The following is a 17,374-nucleotide window of genomic DNA, read 5'->3' as shown; positions in this document are numbered from 1 at the left end:
TGCTGGACAACCTGACATAAGCAGCACCCGTTGCTTCAAAACATCAACCACAACAACAAAAAGGACAAAAGCAAAAACACGAGACAGGGTTCATCCAAATCCACGGTTCCTTTATAAAAATGTTCTCGAGTACAGAAAAAATACTTTTTTTTTGTTTTTCAGCTTCCATTAAAATACAAGTTTATACAAATTCTCTTCCCCCTCCCACCCCTCGAATCTCCTTCTTCTTGAAATAAAATAAAAACAAAAACATTATATCTTCAAGCGGACTTTGCAGAAGAAAGGAAAAAGGTTTGCAAAATTAAAGAAGGTTGGGATCTATGGGGTCAGTGTTTATGAGAAAGCACTGCTTGCCTGAAAATAGCCATCCCGTTTACACCGGGAGGCTCTCGGTTCCACTGGCTATTTCAATCGTCAGATTTATTTTAACACCAACACGGCACTGAAGTGAATTTAAAGGTTGCCTTGAGAAAATGGAGGTAAGCAGTGATTTGCTAAATAAAATAAAAACATGGTGAAATAAACACCATTTGCAAAGTTCTGTACAGTTAAAAAAGAAAGCATTTTTTTTTTTTTTTTAGAAACTTGTACAGTCCTGCATTGTTTGTCACTTGAATCTCCGGAGAAAATACTACTGTCTTAAACGTGCATTTCGAAAGCAATGTTTTTTGTTTCGTTTACATATTCAACTCGATCATTAATTTACAACACAAAGTAAAGCAAATGGCATTCCTCCGAGGCGGCGCCTGGTCATGGTCACATTGTTACACAGCGTACAGCGCAGACAACCGGCCACTTGAAGACAGACGGCCACCGATTGTACACGACAGAGAGAGAGAGAGAGAGAGAGACAGAGAGAGAGACAGAGAGAGAGACAGAGAGAGAGAGAGAGTACGGAGACTGAAACCGTTCCATTGGGTTCAGGACGAGACCCTTCAGTACTGACAGCACAGAACACCAGGGTTCTGCACGGGCCACGGTGCCAACCCACTGCTGGCATAAAATGTATTACAATTCGTCCTTTAGCAGCCAAACATGAATATTCTATCTGACCATTCATTTGCAATAGAAGATGCGAAATATATATATATACTTAAATTTTGGGTTAGGTTTTGTTTTCGCTCTTCAAAAAGGTGAAAAATCCTTTTGTTTGTAAAGCACAAATTAAAAAGGTGTGGATATCCACTGGTCACACAGTACGATCTGGTCCCAACTGTAAGAAAGCTGAATTCCAGTCCGTTCATCGTTTATCAGATGCCCGGGGGGGGAGGGGTTGTTGCCATTTTGCACAAGCTCAGGGCCTTGACTGCGGCGCGGTGAGACGTGAAGGGCAGCACTGGACTTGGTGGTCGGTCTGGGGGCTGGCACTGGGCGGGACTGCACTGCACTGGCATGGCTGAACTTCACCGGGCCCAGACTGGAACGAGGAGCAGATGTCAGAAGAGTACAACACCCCCCCATTGGCCAGCGCCCCACACTGGGATGAACTCCTGTGCCCACCACCACCACGCTCAAATCGCACAGACGTTATTTCAGTCATTTGTGAAGTTCATAGCGTCCCTCTCTCTGCATTTCTTACCCGTTACAAACACCACGGATTGCTCTCACCGACTCTCCATTTCGTTCGCGGTTTCGGACTAGATCCCCGTTTGCCGCCGTAAGCAAGAAATCACAAATCGATATATATATATAAATATACATAAAACAATAAAACCAGGCAGAGACGGAGGAAGCGGAGTGGGGAAGGGAATAGGGGTTGCATAGGCTTCAGCACACAGTTTTGCAGAGGTGCAACATCACTGTGCGACCTGGAATTCCTTCCCCACCGCGCTTCCTCCCGGTCCGCCGCCTGTCCGGTCCACCGAACAGTAAGAGTACAGACGGCACGGACTAGGGGCTCGAGGCGATACTAGTGCATGCTCTCCTTGGATGATGGAAACGCATCCTGCCCGGCGGTGTCTCTGCGGTCCTTCCTGGACAGACGGCCATGTTTGTCCTCCGAGCCCCCTCCCTGCTCCCCACTCCCCCTTCCCACCCCGTCCCCCCCGCCACCCGAGCCGCACGCTGACCGAGCCGAGCGCAGGGTGGGCTAGCTCAGGGGGGCCGGCTGCAGGACCGAGTTTTGCTCCGTGCAGACTCTCTTCAGCGGCGGGGCTCCCGATTCGCCCAGATCTCCAGAGTCCCCCGAGCTCTCCTCTTCTCCCTGAGGACGGACAGACAGCGTCTTTACAACATCGCCCCGGCGCACCCCTCGCTCACTGTGGGGCAGGGGGTCAGTGCCGAGGCAGATACTGTTTTATTGTTTGTAGTATTTTACATTACATATAAAAACAATTCAAATTTGTAATACTTATGATTAAAAACTTTTTAAAATCAATTCTTAAAATCACTTAAAATTTTTAAAATCTTTGTGATTTAACAAAATCTAAAACAAAAAACTTAACTTTAAATAAACAAGTGCACAAAACAACAAAACAAAACGTGATTAAAGCAAAACTGCTCACCAACATAAAAGTCAAATACATTGAAAATAACTGAAAATGCATTGGACAAAATAAAAAAAACAATTAAAAAGGTAAAAATAAAAAACAAACAAAAAAGGTCCAATGCATTTAAAATTAAATCCAAAATGGACAATATATTTGACAAAAAAATATAACAAAACTAAACCAAGAAACCCCTAAACAATTTGTGTTTTAAAACCAACTAAATCTTTAAAAACAGGCAGATAGGTAAGAGTCGAGGGCATGGGGGAGAGGCAGGGACGTGAGGCAGAGGGTCAGTGCTGAGGGCCCGAGGGAGAGGCAGCAACGTTTACCTGAGACCCCAGGGGCAGCAGGTCCTCCTTCGTCAGGGTGGGCGGCTCGTCTGCAACTTCACAGGTCTGCATCGATGGCTCTGGGAATTCAAGTAATTATTACATTTCTTGAAATAATTGTTATATTATGAAAAAGCATGAATAACATAATTAATTCAAGCTTTTTAAGCAGCTATCTGGCTGTGTGGATCCATCTCTCAGGACCCCCCATGCGTGAAGTGTATTATTTTGCAGCGTGTTGTGCAGTGCAGTACAGTGTGGTTCTGCGTGGTGTTACGCAGTGCAGCGAGGTGTCTTGCAACCTCCTCACCCTCCATGCTCTCCTGGCCCAGGGTGGGCGGCTGCGAGTCGTCGGTGCGGAAGTCGGAGGTGGGGGCCGGGCTGACGGGCTCGCTGGGCTGGGGGCTGGAGTTACTGCTGCTGTCCACCTTGGGCTGGTACATGTCCGACAGGGAGCTCTGGTTGCTGTTCTCATCTGGAACAAAGAGCACACACGCCCCCGTTACACAACAGCCACATCGGGCTCCGAGACACGTGCTCCCTGTGCCTTCATAAACCCCCGTCATCACCCACAATGCATATATACGAGTTATGAGTTAGATCTGTAAGCGGGGGCTGGGGCTGGACTGAGACCAGGCTGAGGGAGACGGAACAGAAGCAGGGGCTCGGATGCAATCGAGGGCTTACAAGAACAGGGTCACAGACTCCTAGAGCTGTCCGAACAGCCCAGGCCAGGGCACGCTCTACTGCTGACGGGGGGGGGGGGGGGCAAAGATCTGGACGACACCGAGAAAGACCAGCACTGCGGTTGTCACCGGTGTACAATCGTTTAACGACTGCACACCAATGTCGCGGCGCACAGAGGCATGCTGGCATGACGGGGGGAAGCCGGACAGTCCAGCTGTGGATACGGGATAAGAGTGTCCGCACCCTGGAAGTCCAGCAGCACAGAGCGGCTGTTGTCCGAGGAGGAGTCCGTAGGGAAGACCTTCAGCTCCCTGCCTGCGCTGCCGTTGGCCTTGCTCTTTTCCTTCTGCGAGAGAGAGAGAGGAAAGCAGACAGAGGTTAGTCCATCCCCTCGGGCGTCCTGTGCCTCCAAGAGACAGCCTGACTCAGGTGTGAGCTACCAGGCTGACAGATAATACAGTGGTGTGAACTTCCGTCGAGTATAAACTTACCTCCTTAGTATCCACTACAGGCACCCACTTAAATATCCGCAGAGAGGTGTCTCCCACCGTCACCCACTTCTTCTCCCTGCAGAGACACACAGAGCTCCGTTATCGGCTCTCACGCCCACTGGGTGAGATCATTCATTGGGGGCTGGAAGAGTCGAAAGGTGAAGCCACCACCCGATGGCACCTGCCAGGTCTCATTAATGGATCAACACTAATCTCCTCTAAGCTGCTTGTTTTCACCAGCCGTCTACAGAAATCCATTGGCCGTGGTTATGTAAATCCACACCTGTGGAGGTGACAGAATTAATTGTAGATCTGATCACAATCATGTCAGTGCCAGCTGGAGCAATCCACGCTTATACATTTCGGTATATTAGCCGACAGCAGGGGGTGACCTGGTCTGTGTGGGCAGGGTGATCCTCCACATTGATCTCACCCCGTCGGCCTGAAAACACAGTGCCCGACAGGACGTGCTGCTTTTAGCAGAGGGCAGTAAAACACAGATGCATTCATTTCCAGTCCTACCGTTTGATAATTAAACACGGCGTTTTGCTTCCCTCACCGGATGCCCGAGACCCCAGGTATATTCATGCTGCAGTATCCATTGCCCGCTCTTATTTCACTCCTCGAGGGAGTCAGGGCCTTTGGGAATCAGATCCCTATTGTGTTGCGTACCTGCAGGCTCTGTGTCAGGTAAGCCAGGCGCCGGGTAGGGAGGCGTACCTCTTACCTTATTGCCTGTAAGTTTGCATAGACAGACCTGTGTAGCTGAAACAACTTAATCCAACACCTTAGGCTGGACTGCATCCATTCACTCCCCAGCAAACCATACAGGAGCCAGCGGCCGGGTCCCTGGGCCTCACCCCAACCCAGGCTGCCCACTGCGTGCGCAGGGGCAGCACGGACACATCACCTCACACGCCATATCAACGCTCTGCAGCAGGAGGGACAGGTGTGCCAACAGGCATAGCGGTCTGATCAGCAGCTGAACCGGCCATGGACTTTGATACCTGCAGATCACCCAGATACGCCTGGATGGGTGTTACAGTAAGAAAATAACATTGACTCTTTAGCGTCCACTGATGTGCATTTCCTCTGCAAGAGGCGGGTTTGCCAGTAACCCAGAACATGTCACATCTCTTGGGAAGACTGCCAGAAAATGTGCATCTGCGTCAAAGCGGAGTAATAGATACTGAGATCACATACAGTCAGGGTGAACTGCGTGTTAAGGTACGAATAGCGACAGTGCAGTCACTGGCACATGAACGGTGCTTGGGGGGCAGGTGGGCGTTTCTATGCCGTTTGCTCAGAAAGCTGCACACGGAGAGGAAGCGGATGTCGAGTCAGCGGCGCCGAAACACGTCGCGGCCGCGAATCAATGCCGTGACGTCACGACGTTGGGTTCTCTAAAATAGACGTGAAAAAAAAAAAAAAGCAACAAAAGGCGGCCCACTAGCTGACACGCGCCGCCGTTATTTCATTCATTCTACTTGTGGAGGAAAAATGCCGGTGCATTAATGACGGGGACGTTTATTCATTTATTTCCACACAGATGCACAGGAACGGTATTTTCACGCTGAACGCGTGCATTGAGCTGCAGGCTGAGCTCCCCCACCCCCACCCGCCTGCACTGCTCCGAAACTTATCGCTCCCCTGGGGTGCGAACTATTCTCCAACTCCACGCCGGGTCGGGCTGCCCCCATACAGGCCCACAAGCCCCGCTGCGGAGCGCCGCCCGCCGGATCGCAGCAGCCCGGCTCGGACGCGTTTCCTCGTCCTGACAGAACCGAGCGGAGCCCCCGACCACTTCCACACCAGCGCTGTCACTCACCGCGCAGGCCCCGCCCCCTGCCTCGGAGCTGCGTAGCCCCGGCCAATCAGCGCGGCGCCCCGGCCACGACCGTCAACCGTCTCCAAGGAGACCGCGCTACCCTGCCCGCCATTGGCCGGCCGCCCCGTCACTCTGCTGTCAGCGGCCAGCGTCCCGCCCCCTCGCCGTCCCCGAAGTTTCTGTTTCGGGATTGTTTGGGGATCTTTCCTCCGCCAGGGAAGCGGCGGCGGCGGCCCTGCGTCTGCACTCACCACCGGCGGACCCTCTCGATGGCCGCCATCACCTTCTTGATGTCATCCTTGGCGCGACTCCGGGTCTCAGCCCGAACCGAGCGGCCCGACATCTTTCTTGGTTCAATGTGAATTTTTCTCTTTCCTCCTCTCGCCTCTCCGACCACAGCGGTCTCGCCGTCCGCTCGTCTAATCTCGCGAGATTACGCGTCGCTCCTGCGCCCGCCCCTTTTCCCCACGTGGTCGGCCTGTCATATTACACTGCGCAAGCGCCACGGAAACACGTGTGTCAGAAGTCAACCCCTGACTTCTACAGCTACTCGTCTTTGTAATCATATAAACATAGCCAGGATAGCGGTTGCTAGTCATAGATAGTCAGGGCAGTTATAAGTGTCCCCATAACTGTAACCACACGCACAGATACTCGTGTCCTGTCCTGTCCCAGCCTTGCCCCCCTCCCACCTCCCCAGAGAGAAAAATATCTACGTTTAAAAAATAAAAACGGTTTCTGTTTCAACGAGTTGGGAGGGAGATGGAGGAGAGGGGCAGACCAATTACACGTGTTGAATGCTATAATTAGCAGTAGGGATTGAATGGGAAGAGACCAGAGTTACACAATCACAATCAGAATTGACTGGACTGACTTCCAGGTTATTTGAAACTGAACAAAAGTAGCAGTCTGGTTTAAAGAGCGTCAGTGATGGGGTTCGGCCTCTCACGCCACTCTGCTGCTCCTGGAGGAACCGGGGCCGCCCACAGTCTTCCACCTCATAGCCCCAGGACAAGGAGAGGTTTCCAATGCACTTTGGTGTTTGAGCACAGACCTCGGCCATCACGGTCCACACCGAGGACCCCCAGCACTCACTCAGCAGCCAGTTGCCCCCCAAAACAGCTGTGCCAGTGGTCAGTGGCCATGACATGCAAGGTAAGATATTTGTTACACACTCACAAACCATGGGGACCATGACCTTTAACCTGCACTCTCCACTTCCTCCGCTGCCGTGCAGGTCTTTCCCTTTGGCCTGCAGAAGCCACACAGTCGCAGATTGCTGGGCAGGAACAACCACACACACGGCTGAAGATCATGGCAAGGGGGCGGTTTCGACAGAGGGACGGGACAGGGGGCTTGTGGGCCGGCGCGGTGGGCGAATATATAGATCTCAGCAACAGGAAGTTTGTTTTAGTTTTCTTTTCTTTTTTTAAATAGGTAAAGAAATAAAATAAACGTGTCTGCAGTTGGGAAGACATATAAATACTTCTATGGAGGAAACAATATGAGCACGGAGCAAAGGACATTCTCCCTAAACCCCCACTTTTCTGCAGGAGCAAGCACTCGGACCGACAGCAGGTTTGCCGCCGCACTGTCATTAAAAAAAAAAAAAAAAAAAAAGGCTCGATGCATTTTTATTACAAACATATTTTGTTTTAAAATGCACATCATGCGCACGCCACCAACCCCACACACACAGCAGAGACAGGACAGATTGTTCTGGAGAGGGAGGGGACAGGACAGGGCAGGACAGGGCACCCCTCACTCCTTGGGGCCGCACACCGTGTCCAGTGCGCTCTGGGCATCCTGGATCTGCTGCAGTAGTCTCTGGCGCGTCGCCTCGTTGGTGGCCTTCTGCAGCATGGCCTGCATGTCCCGGATGGCGGCCCGGTAGCCCGGCGTGTTGTGGAAGACACGGATGGCGCGGTCGCCGCAGCTGACCACGTAGCGGCCATTGATGTCGAAACGCAGGTCGGCGATGTCCCCGGCATGCGCCCCCACGATCTCCTCCTCGCGCTCCCCGCTGCCCGTGCTGTACAGCGCCAGCTCCCCGCCGTTGGCAATGGCGGCCACCCGGGCATCGGGGGACAGAGCGATGCGGCACGGCTCGGACACCTCGCAGCGGCCCGTCCGCAGGAGGTAGGGGTCCTGCTGCTTCCTGTACTCCACGTCCGTGTCCCACAGCTTCCACGTGCCGTCCTTAGACACCGTCACCATCCTGAGGGGGAGGGGATGCATTACAGAAGGATTGCGAAGGATTTTAAGATGTCCCTGGACAGAATGGAATATTTGCCATTTCCAAAGCTATTTTCAAGCCCAGTGTGGTGACAAGGATATCTGAGGGACGTACACACTGTGCTCCTTAAAAGCCCAACTGCCTTTCCTTTTCAACACTGACCACCAACATTAGGCCCTAAGGATGGCGACCCAGACCAGCAATACCAAATAAAAGTGAATGACAGGGCAACGTCTACCACTGAACTGCAGAGGAGCAGCAGGGATCTCCCTACAGCAGCGTGTGCGTCTGCAATGAGATGAATCTGCACATGGCACAGATCAGGCCAGTTTGGGGCGATACTCCTGGGATTACAGGGACCGGGGGGCTTTGAAGGGCAGTCCAGGTTGGGCCGTACCTGCGGGAGTCGTTGGAGAAGGCGAAGGAGCAGACGCCTGCTGAGTGGCCCTTCAGGTCAAAGGCTCGCACCACCTCCTTGAAATCTCCGCCCTTCCCAAAGCAGACCTCCCACACCTTCACGTCCGGGGTGAAGCCGCACGACGCCACGAACCTGCCAGACACACAGACGATAAAGTTATCAGCTGCCTTCAAGAAAGAATGTAAAGACTGTCGGAAATCAAATGCCCCCCATGTTTCCCTTAGAATGACTCTTGCCCCTCTTTCTACCCCCCCCACACATATCGCCCGCTGTTCCTCTAGTCGGGAGCCGGGGGGGGGGCTGACCTGCCACAGGGGGAGATGGTGGCGTAGGAGTTGGTCATCTGGTTGGTGTTGATGGAGGCCAGCACCTCTCCCTTCAGGTCCCAGATCAGGATGGTGGTGTCACTGGAGGCTGTCATGATGAACTTGCCTGCAGACATAAACCGGACAGGAGCTCAGGGGCACCGCAAACCACCGGACACCAGGCAGCTAAACACTCCACCGTCATCACTATAATGATAATGACCGGGGGGGCGTACCCGTTTCAGCGATGCCAATGTTGATGACAGCGGCCTTGTGTCTCTGGGGGAAGTCCTCAGGCGCCGCGCTGAAGCTGACCGACCCGTCGTCCTTCTTGGTCATCTTGAACACGCGGATGGTCTCTCCGTTCGCCAACCAGGTGATGAATGCACTGCAGACGGACAGACAGAGACAGCACAAGGTCAGGGACAGCCTGCCAACCCCAGCTACCAATGGCCACTATTAATATTGAGCTCCAATAATGTACTAGTGTATCAGGGCATCACTAGCAGTCCACCAAAAACAACACCGCACACAGTAACTCTGCTGCTGCTCCCCCATGAGCCACCGTTATGTCAACCCTACAGGGAGCTTTGTTTATGACACCACTGGATCACCTGCAGGTCAAAGCTGCAGACAGTGGACAGCTGGCCACACGTGCCTGTATGCGTCAGAGTGTGTGTTTGTGTGTGTGTGTGTGTACGTGCGTCAGAGATAGCGCATACCGGGAGTCCGGGCTGAAGCTGACGAGGGTGGCGTGGTCCAGCTCCACGTTGGCACGGAGGCAGCGGTGCTCGCGATCCAGGAAGTCCTTGGTGCTCCAGATGCGGACGGTGCGGTCGTCAGCGGAGGAGGCCAGGTACTTCCCATTGCTGCTGAAGTCCAGGCACGAGACGCTGCCGCTGTGGCTCTGCGTGGCAGGACAGGGGCTTCACTACAATACCCACTTCACCGGCTCACTTTCCACTTCCCCACCTCGAGGTGCTGCCCTTACCTCCGCCATCCCAGGCACACAGTACCCACCCCACACCCCACCCCAAGACAGAAAAAGAACACACAAACAAACCACCCGCCCGTGCACATCTGGAGTACACAACTCTTGGGCCGCAGCAGTCAACTGCTCCCGCCTCCCAGGAGGGCAGCCTACCTTGAGCGAGGCGGCCAGGAGCGGGTGGGTGAAGTTTTGCTGCTGGGGCCTCTCCTTGCGGGGGCGCTGTTGTTGCTTCTGTTTCTTGGAGGCGGAGGGCTTCTCTCCATTCTCTCTCTCTCTCTCTGCAGGGGGGGTTGAAATCAGCCATATTACAGTTTCAACCAATCACAGTACGGTTACTGAGAATCAACTACTTGTCTGGAGTCTAATATACACTGACGCTACTATATATGTGCCTTTTGAAAGAAAAACAGTGCTACAACCTAGCGCTCCAGCATAAAGACAGATGCAGAGATGACATTTTCCCACAGCCATTTAGACATGATTTCTGTATGACCTGTGACCCTTGACTTAGCTATGGAATCAAAACAGAGAGAATGTAGAGTTAAAGATGAGAGAGAGAGATCTGGGTAACTGCTTGATTTCCGTCTGGCAGGAACTGGCTGAATGATCTGAAACACCACACTCTTCCCCACGCAGGGACTCGGCTCGTTTCCACACTCCGTGACCTGCGTGTTGTTTCATTAGAAAAAAAGCATGTCTAGTTCGTCACTGTCAATATACCACTTCTTCTGCCAAACTTTTCAAAACTTCAATCAGTCGAAGTCCACAATTAAACAATATGCAGCATTTTGCAATACAGTCGCTTCCTCGACTCCACGCCGACAGGGGGCGCTGCAGGCCGAGCGAAGACGGACTCCTCCAATAGAGGATCTGCGGCTCAAACCCACTGCGGACCCGTGAGCGCCGCCGGCTCCAGATTCGCGCCGACTAGAGGCCACCGAGCGGAGCTGCCGCCCAGGAGCCACCGCGTCGGCCCGGCGCCACGCAGCTCCGAAGACGCTCACCGTCCGAGTCCTCTCGCTGCCCGGGCGGCTCCCTCGACTGCCCCCGCTGTTTGCCCAGCGCGACGGCGACCAGGAGGACCAGGGCTCCGATCAGCAGGGAGACGGCGACCAGCGCAGCCAGCTCCATCTTCAGCGACCCGGTTCTGCCACGTTAGCGTAACTGCGAGAGGGAGCGAGCACGTCGTGCGCGTCCACGGTAAGAGCCCAGGCTCCAGCGCGAGCACGCCGCCCCCCGGTGACGCGCGCGTAAAGCGTGTTATCAGTGCGGTGCCACTCAGGTCAGCTGTGTTTAAATGCAGATTTTTACTAATACGTTGTGTTTCCTTTCATAGAAAAGAGATATATACACAGTGCGCTAAAATGACAAAAGCACTCAATTCCAGCTCCCGTCAGCGAATGAAAGTGTCGCCCATGCGTCGCTGTTTTTCAGCAGGCCGTCAGTGGGTTTGGGCAGGGGAACCACGTGGGTCCCGAGCAGCGGGGCGGGGCGTCTGCGCTGGTGATGGAGTTGGAGACGGTTGTGCTGAGTTTAAGACTAATCGATAATAAATAATAAACACACACACACACACACACGCTCATCGGCTCTGACAGACCACGGCGATGGCCTTGTACGTGAAAGCCGCCGAGATCCTGGAGAAGGTGGAGCGGAAAGAGGGGGCAGTGAAGACCCTGGTCTACAACAGCAAGTTCCAGGTAGTGTGAGAATCTCTAGTGTTGATCAGCAACTACATTGAACTGATCCACATGCATCCATTGCGGCTCAACAGGCCTGTGTGTCTCTGTCTGTTTGTGTGTGAGACGTCTGCAGCCGACAGAGACACAACTGGACACTTTCAGGGACGAGGTCAACATGGCTGTATTGATAACGTATATTGATGTGTTGTTTCTCACAGTTGTGCACAAGGTTGCAGAAGTGGTTAAATGGAATTGTAGCAAAGTTTATGACCTATTTACTCATTAGCTATATTCAGTAGCCAATATAATCTTTTAACCTTGCATATTAATCAATATTTAATGCATATTCCTTGATTCTTCCAACTTATTCCCATAGAGCTTTTCTCTGTTCGCTTTCAAGGTCTTATCCTATAATTGACCGCACCTAGTTCTGCTCAGAACCTTCTCTGGGTCTGTGGATCCTCCGTATCTCCATCACCTGTTTCTCTATATTATTTTATTACCATTATACAATGAACATCTCATTGACTCACTGTGGTTCTGTGGATTCTATCACATCAGATGTCTTACAGTAGTGTCTGATTTGGTACTTTTTATTTTTCCAGCGTGGCTCTATTGTGCAGACAGTCAGCAGAGCCCCACTCACATGGCCGTAGTGATTTCACTGCAGATTGTGTGTGTTCTAGGCTAATGCACATTTTTAAATATATGTATATATTTTAGGATAAATCAAGTGTCCTGACACCACGAGTCAGCACACCTGCCTTCTGTGGAGAGGCTGAGCTGAACGGGAGTCGTCACAGCCAGACACAATAACCGACCGCTGTGCGTAATTCCTCCCCAGAACATCAAGCAGCTGTTCGCCCTGGTGTGCGAGACCCTGAAGTTCTCCGCTGTCCTGGAGGACATCATCACCAGCACGGGCGTGCTCAAGGAGAAGAAGCTCAAAATGAATGTTGCCAAGGTCCTGGTGTACGACCTGCTGTTCGGCCAGGGGGTGAAGTGCGGCGGCGTCTGGAAGGCCCTGATGACAAAGCACGGCCCCCGGCTGCAGGCGGCGCTGGCCCGGCTCAAGGTCAAGAAGAAGGTCAGCCGGAACCAGGACCTGCTGCCCACGACCGGCAAGCCTACCGGTAAACACTGCCCTGGGGGGCTTGGATGGAGCGGCACAGTGGGGTGTCAGCTCGGGAGCCGGAGGGTCTTTGCCCGTTTACTTAAGAGTGACCAGTTAGTTGGTGAAAAGCCTCTTTAATGAGGAACTGGAAGCTCAGTTTACTCAGAAGGTTGTTTTATGTCAATTCAGGACTCATCACATCTGCAAAACGTCGAGCAGCAGTGTCGCTAGAACCCTCTGTACAATAACAACACGGAGAGAGAGAGGAGACGCTAAAATTAGATTGAACTCTTCAGTGTTATTAGCATGACAGAGCACTGAGACAATATACACAAAGCACACTTCACTGCTTATTAATTGTAACAATGATGGCTCTTTTAAAAATGGCTTTTATTGAACTGAAGTCTGTAGCTCAATGACACCCAATCAGCGACAGTTCAGGGCATCCCTCGTGCGGCTCGTGTGAAGTCGCTTACGGGGGGGGGGGCGTCCATGTGATGTACTGCGTGTGCTAACGAGTGTGTGCCCCCCAGAGGCCCAGCTGCCACGCTACGCCCGTGTGAACACGCTGAAGACCACGCTGGAGGACACCATTGACTACCTGAAGAGAGAGGGCTTCTCCTACCTGGGCCGAGCCAGCAGGTAGGCCCTCACACACACACACACACACCTGGGCCCAGGGGCAAACCGAACTCCACCACACACCTGCCGACTCCTAACCCACTAAGTGTGCGAGGCTGTGTTGGTGCGAGATGCCCCGGGGACACGGGGCAGGCTGTGGTGCGGGGGGACAGTGTGACCGGGCGTGTGCACTGTGTGTTGCAGCCTGGAGGACCTGCGCCGACTCTCGGGGAAGAACTTCCTGTGTGACCTTCACCTTCCGGAGCTGCTGGTCTTCTCGCCCAAGACCGACCTCCACACGCACTTCCTGTACCAGGCGGGCCACCTCATCCTGCAGGACAAGGTGAGGGGCGGCCCTGTGAGTGGGGGGGATAGTGTACTTCATTGACTGGAGTCATCATTCAGATAAGGAGACAACCGGGCCCTTCCTTCTGGCTTCAATGATTGAGAAGCCCGTGTGAATCTGTCGCCGCAGGCCAGCTGCCTCCCCGCGTTCCTCCTGAAACCCCCTGCTGGGGCCCATGTCCTGGACGCCTGCGCCGCCCCCGGGAACAAGACCAGCCACCTGGCCGCGCTGCTGGGAAATAAAGGGTGAGGAAGGAGCAGAGCGGCCTTCACCTGGAAGAGCACAACTGGCATCCGATGCTCAGTCCCTGCTTTCTCTCTGCCTCCGAACAGGAAGTTGTTTGCGTTTGACCTGGATGCGAAGCGATTGTCCACCATGAGCACCCTGCTGCTCCGGGCCGGGGTCACCTGTCACCAGCTGGCCCACCAGGACTTCCTGACGGTCGACCCGCAAGACCCCCGCTACAGCCAGGTGGAGTACATCCTGCTGGACCCGTCCTGCAGCGGCTCAGGTGAGCGTTCGGTCAGGAAACCAAACTTGTATCAGCAGGACTCCCACCTTGGACACGGCCAACTGACACAACTGAAACATATAGAAAAGTGTTGTGTAATGTGTGCGTGTACGCGCCCCCTGGCATAACTCTCTGTCCGTCTCTCAGGCATGCTGGGCCGGCCGGCGCAGGAGGCAGAGGCGGGGGAGGAGGCGGGGCGGCTGGCGGCGCTGGCGGGGTTCCAGATGCGCTGTGTGCGCCATGCCCTGCGCTTCCCCCGGCTGCGGCGCCTCACCTACTCCACCTGCTCCGTGCACGCGCAAGAGAATGAGGAGGTGGTCAGCGCTTGCCTGCAGGACAACCCCGGCTTCAGGTCAGAGAGCAGGGGTCAGGGGACAGAGGTCAGCCCCTAGAGGTCACTGGGGCTCTGCAGGGTTAATGGGCAGCTTTGAATTAGCAACTGATTCAGGCCTGGATTAAAACAGGGAGATTTGACTCCAGATCCCACTGATGATTCGACCCCTTCTGCCCCCCCAGGACTGGAACTGCCCCTCCCTGGTCTATATAGAACAGGGGTGTCAGACTCCAGTCCTGGGGGGCCACAGAGTCTGCTGGCTTTTATTCCAGCCCAGCTCTTGGGTCCTTAATTGGTCTAATTAAACAATTAATTGGATGAATTTGTACTTGTCTCCAGAATCTGACATTCTGTGGGTTCAGTCTAATGAGTCGTCTGTAAGTCAGGGATCAGCTATAAAAATAAAATGATAGTTTTAGATAAGCCCACCTGAGTAAATAATGACTAAATAATTGTGATGTCCTGGAATAAAAACTAGTATACACTTCAGCCCCCCAGGACTGGAGTGCGACCCCCCCAGAGCATCTGAAAGGCCAATATGGGTGGCATGTGGGACACAGTGATCTAAGCAGCTCTCTCTCCGTCTCTGCAGACTGGTGTCCTTGTTGCCTGGCTGGCAGGAGCGAGGGCACCCCCCACTGCATCAGTGCCTGCGCGCCAGCCCCACACAAACCCTCACCCATGGCTTCTTCGTGGCCATGCTAGAGCGCCGGCCCCCGGGGGAGGTGGTGGAGAAAGAGGATGGCACCAACACACTGTGAGTAGCCACGGTGTGGGAGTGCAACGCTGGTTTTGATCTCCTCCACCGCACAGGGGAGACCCTCTGTTCCAGTCCATCGCTCTTATTTCTCTCTCTCATCCCAGCCTCCCTGCATCAGTGACATCAGCCCCTGACAGCAAGGGCGAGGAGGAAGCCCCCCATCCCAGCACCCCACAGACGGAGGCTAAGAAGAAGAGGAAGAGGAAGAGAGGGAAAGGGAAGGCCAGGGTCCTAGCGGACTGACCGCCAGCCCTGGGGGTGAGGACCAGGCCTCTGGGTGTCAGTCAGCTCTCCTTGGCCGATTTACAGCAGGTGTGGCCTCCCTCAACCAGGATTGACACCGTCTTCCACCGTGGACTGAAAACGAAACGGAAAAAAGCCACCGGGAGGACGGATTAAATAACATTTTGTGAAGGGGACACTGCCGACCCAGGAGAGAACCGAGAGGCCGAGTCCGACGGCCCGTTGCCACCTTGTCGGATGTGAGGTTTAAACATCCGTAACCCGCCTGTTGGTTCGTACTGACGCAGCGATGTTGCCGTTGGTTTAACTGTCTGCCAAGAAACCTTTTATATTAAATAAAATAAAAAGAAAGATGCTTTTCTGTGCAGTTGCCGTGTTCTGGAGCTTAATCGTTTGTGGATGGCAGCCAGGAAAGAGACGGGCAGCTGTTATTCTGAATGAACCCATTCCAGACGGGTGAAATTCCAGAGGGGGTGGATCGCAATGGTAAGAATTCAATCCAGACGGTTCCCCCTCCCACTCCAGGCACCGCGTGGGAACCGGGACCGACAATAACACACGGCAGCCATCTGGGTGAAACAGTGTAATCATCACATTTTTATTTAAAACCATTTACATTTTTAATGACATTATAATGAGCAGAGAATACATGACGCTGCTCGGGTCTGCACATTCATTCTCCTCCTCCTCCTCCTCCTCCTCCTCACCCCCCCCGACACAGTCCAACAGGAATGCCATTAAAACAAAACAAAAAAAGTGAACCACACAGCCTGACCTACTAACATACACATCCAACGACAGAAGAGTCCCCTACAGCCCCGTCCTGCAGAATTCACACACCAGGCGACGCCAGCCGATCTCAGTTCGCTCTTACAAGCGCCCCACGCACCCCCAACTGCATACAAGACGACCGAACATCCGCCTCGGCCCCAGTTGCTTTACAACCTGCCTCGGCTTCTTCAGCCTTGGTCTCTACAGGAACCCGGGGAGGGGGGGAAAAAAAAACAGGATCAAATAAAATCCCATCTGAAATCTGTGACCAAGAAAAAGTACTTACAACAGGTTTAAACCCAGTCTTTACGGTGTGATTTGTCACCGGATCAGTCAAGTAACAAACGTGTCCCAGTAGTCTGAACCGCCCCCTTCGGTCTTCACTCTATAGGCGCCAGCTCAGTGTTTGGACCCGTCCTGCAACACACTCCCACTCCCACACACACGGACACACATCAGCGCACAGCCAGTCAGTTACACCTCACACCTTATTTACAAAACGAACCGCTTACAAAATAAAGATTAAAAACAAAAAGAGCTTGCATTTGAAGGACTGGGATTGGAGACGCTCACACCTACATGTTAAAACGATGGGGGGGGGGGGGGGGAGCAAAAGGTCTCCCACAACACACAGGCGGCGCTGAACTCATGACCCTGTGGCCCCTTGTGTAGGACCCCTCTCCCAGGCTGGGGAGGGGGTGACTGCCTGTCATCGGGGGGGAAAAGCCTCCCCTGGGGGGTAACAGCAGCCCGATCGATGTCAGGAGACCCCGTGTGGGAGCCGTGGGCGAGGACCTGTGCAGGCTGAGTCCCACACTGATGACATACATGTGACCGGGACGCCCATTTCAGAGTCCAGAGCTGAACACACACTCACTCACATACTAACACACACGGATGCTGGACTCCACTCACAGCAGTAGTTCAACACTGCAGACCAGAGCTCATTCACATTTGAAGAGTAGAACTTCTACAACAACCCCCCCCACACATTTATAAGGTCTCATCACCTCCCTTCCCCACCCCCCACCCTCCCGCACACCTCACACACCTCTACCAAAAGGTAAAAAGTTCTGCTAATTAGAAAAAGTCATTCTACCCCTTGTAAACACACATCGCACCTCGGTGAGCCAAGCTTGAAGGAACTCTAGAGAAGGCAAAACTGCTTTAATATAAAAATAGAGGTTTGTGTTTTTTTTTTTGTTTTTTTTTTGTGAT

At 53.2% G+C, this 17,374-nt stretch overlaps 3 protein-coding genes across 4 annotated transcripts; 1 reads left to right on the top strand and 2 right to left on the bottom strand.

Moving 5' to 3' along the window:
• Positions 1–89: 89 nt before the first annotated feature.
• On the bottom strand, positions 90–6,260 carry bcl7ba (BAF chromatin remodeling complex subunit BCL7B a). Its single transcript, XM_066695429.1, has 6 exons — positions 6,076–6,260; positions 3,997–4,072; positions 3,749–3,851; positions 3,129–3,293; positions 2,819–2,898; positions 90–2,203 (listed from the first exon to the last, which is right to left on the bottom strand). Exons 1-6 carry the CDS (start codon positions 6,165–6,167, stop codon positions 2,090–2,092), a joined length of 630 nt encoding a protein of 209 aa, XP_066551526.1. The 5' UTR covers positions 6,168–6,260; the 3' UTR covers positions 90–2,089.
• Positions 6,261–7,442: 1,182 nt separating this feature from the next.
• On the bottom strand, positions 7,443–10,906 carry tbl2 (transducin beta like 2). Its single transcript, XM_066695428.1, has 7 exons — positions 10,779–10,906; positions 9,928–10,052; positions 9,506–9,690; positions 9,020–9,171; positions 8,784–8,910; positions 8,458–8,610; positions 7,443–8,042 (listed from the first exon to the last, which is right to left on the bottom strand). The coding sequence occupies exons 1-7, from the start codon at positions 10,903–10,905 to the stop codon at positions 7,586–7,588; spliced, it is 1,326 nt and encodes a 441-aa protein (XP_066551525.1). The 5' UTR covers position 10,906; the 3' UTR covers positions 7,443–7,585.
• nsun5 (NOP2/Sun RNA methyltransferase 5) lies at positions 10,891–15,752 on the top strand. Of its 2 annotated transcripts, none has more exons than XM_066695427.1 (9): positions 10,891–10,974; positions 12,301–12,589; positions 13,104–13,212; positions 13,396–13,534; positions 13,667–13,782; positions 13,870–14,048; positions 14,196–14,400; positions 14,975–15,139; positions 15,247–15,752. In XM_066695427.1, exons 2-9 carry the CDS (start codon positions 12,406–12,408, stop codon positions 15,383–15,385), a joined length of 1,236 nt encoding a protein of 411 aa, XP_066551524.1. In that variant the 5' UTR covers positions 10,891–10,974; positions 12,301–12,405; the 3' UTR covers positions 15,386–15,752. The 2 variants fall into 2 exon arrangements, with proteins under 2 accessions (XP_066551524.1, XP_066551523.1); XM_066695426.1 differs by lacking the exon at positions 10,891–10,974 and adding an exon at positions 11,001–11,474.
• Positions 15,753–17,374: the final 1,622 nt, after the last annotated feature.

Source organism: Amia ocellicauda, chromosome 22 (assembly GCF_036373705.1).
Source record: "Amia ocellicauda isolate fAmiCal2 chromosome 22, fAmiCal2.hap1, whole genome shotgun sequence".
NCBI lineage: Eukaryota > Metazoa > Chordata > Actinopteri > Amiiformes > Amiidae > Amia > Amia ocellicauda.
The sequence above is the reverse complement of the archived record's forward strand: the minus strand, read 5'-3'. Positions and strand labels throughout refer to the sequence as shown.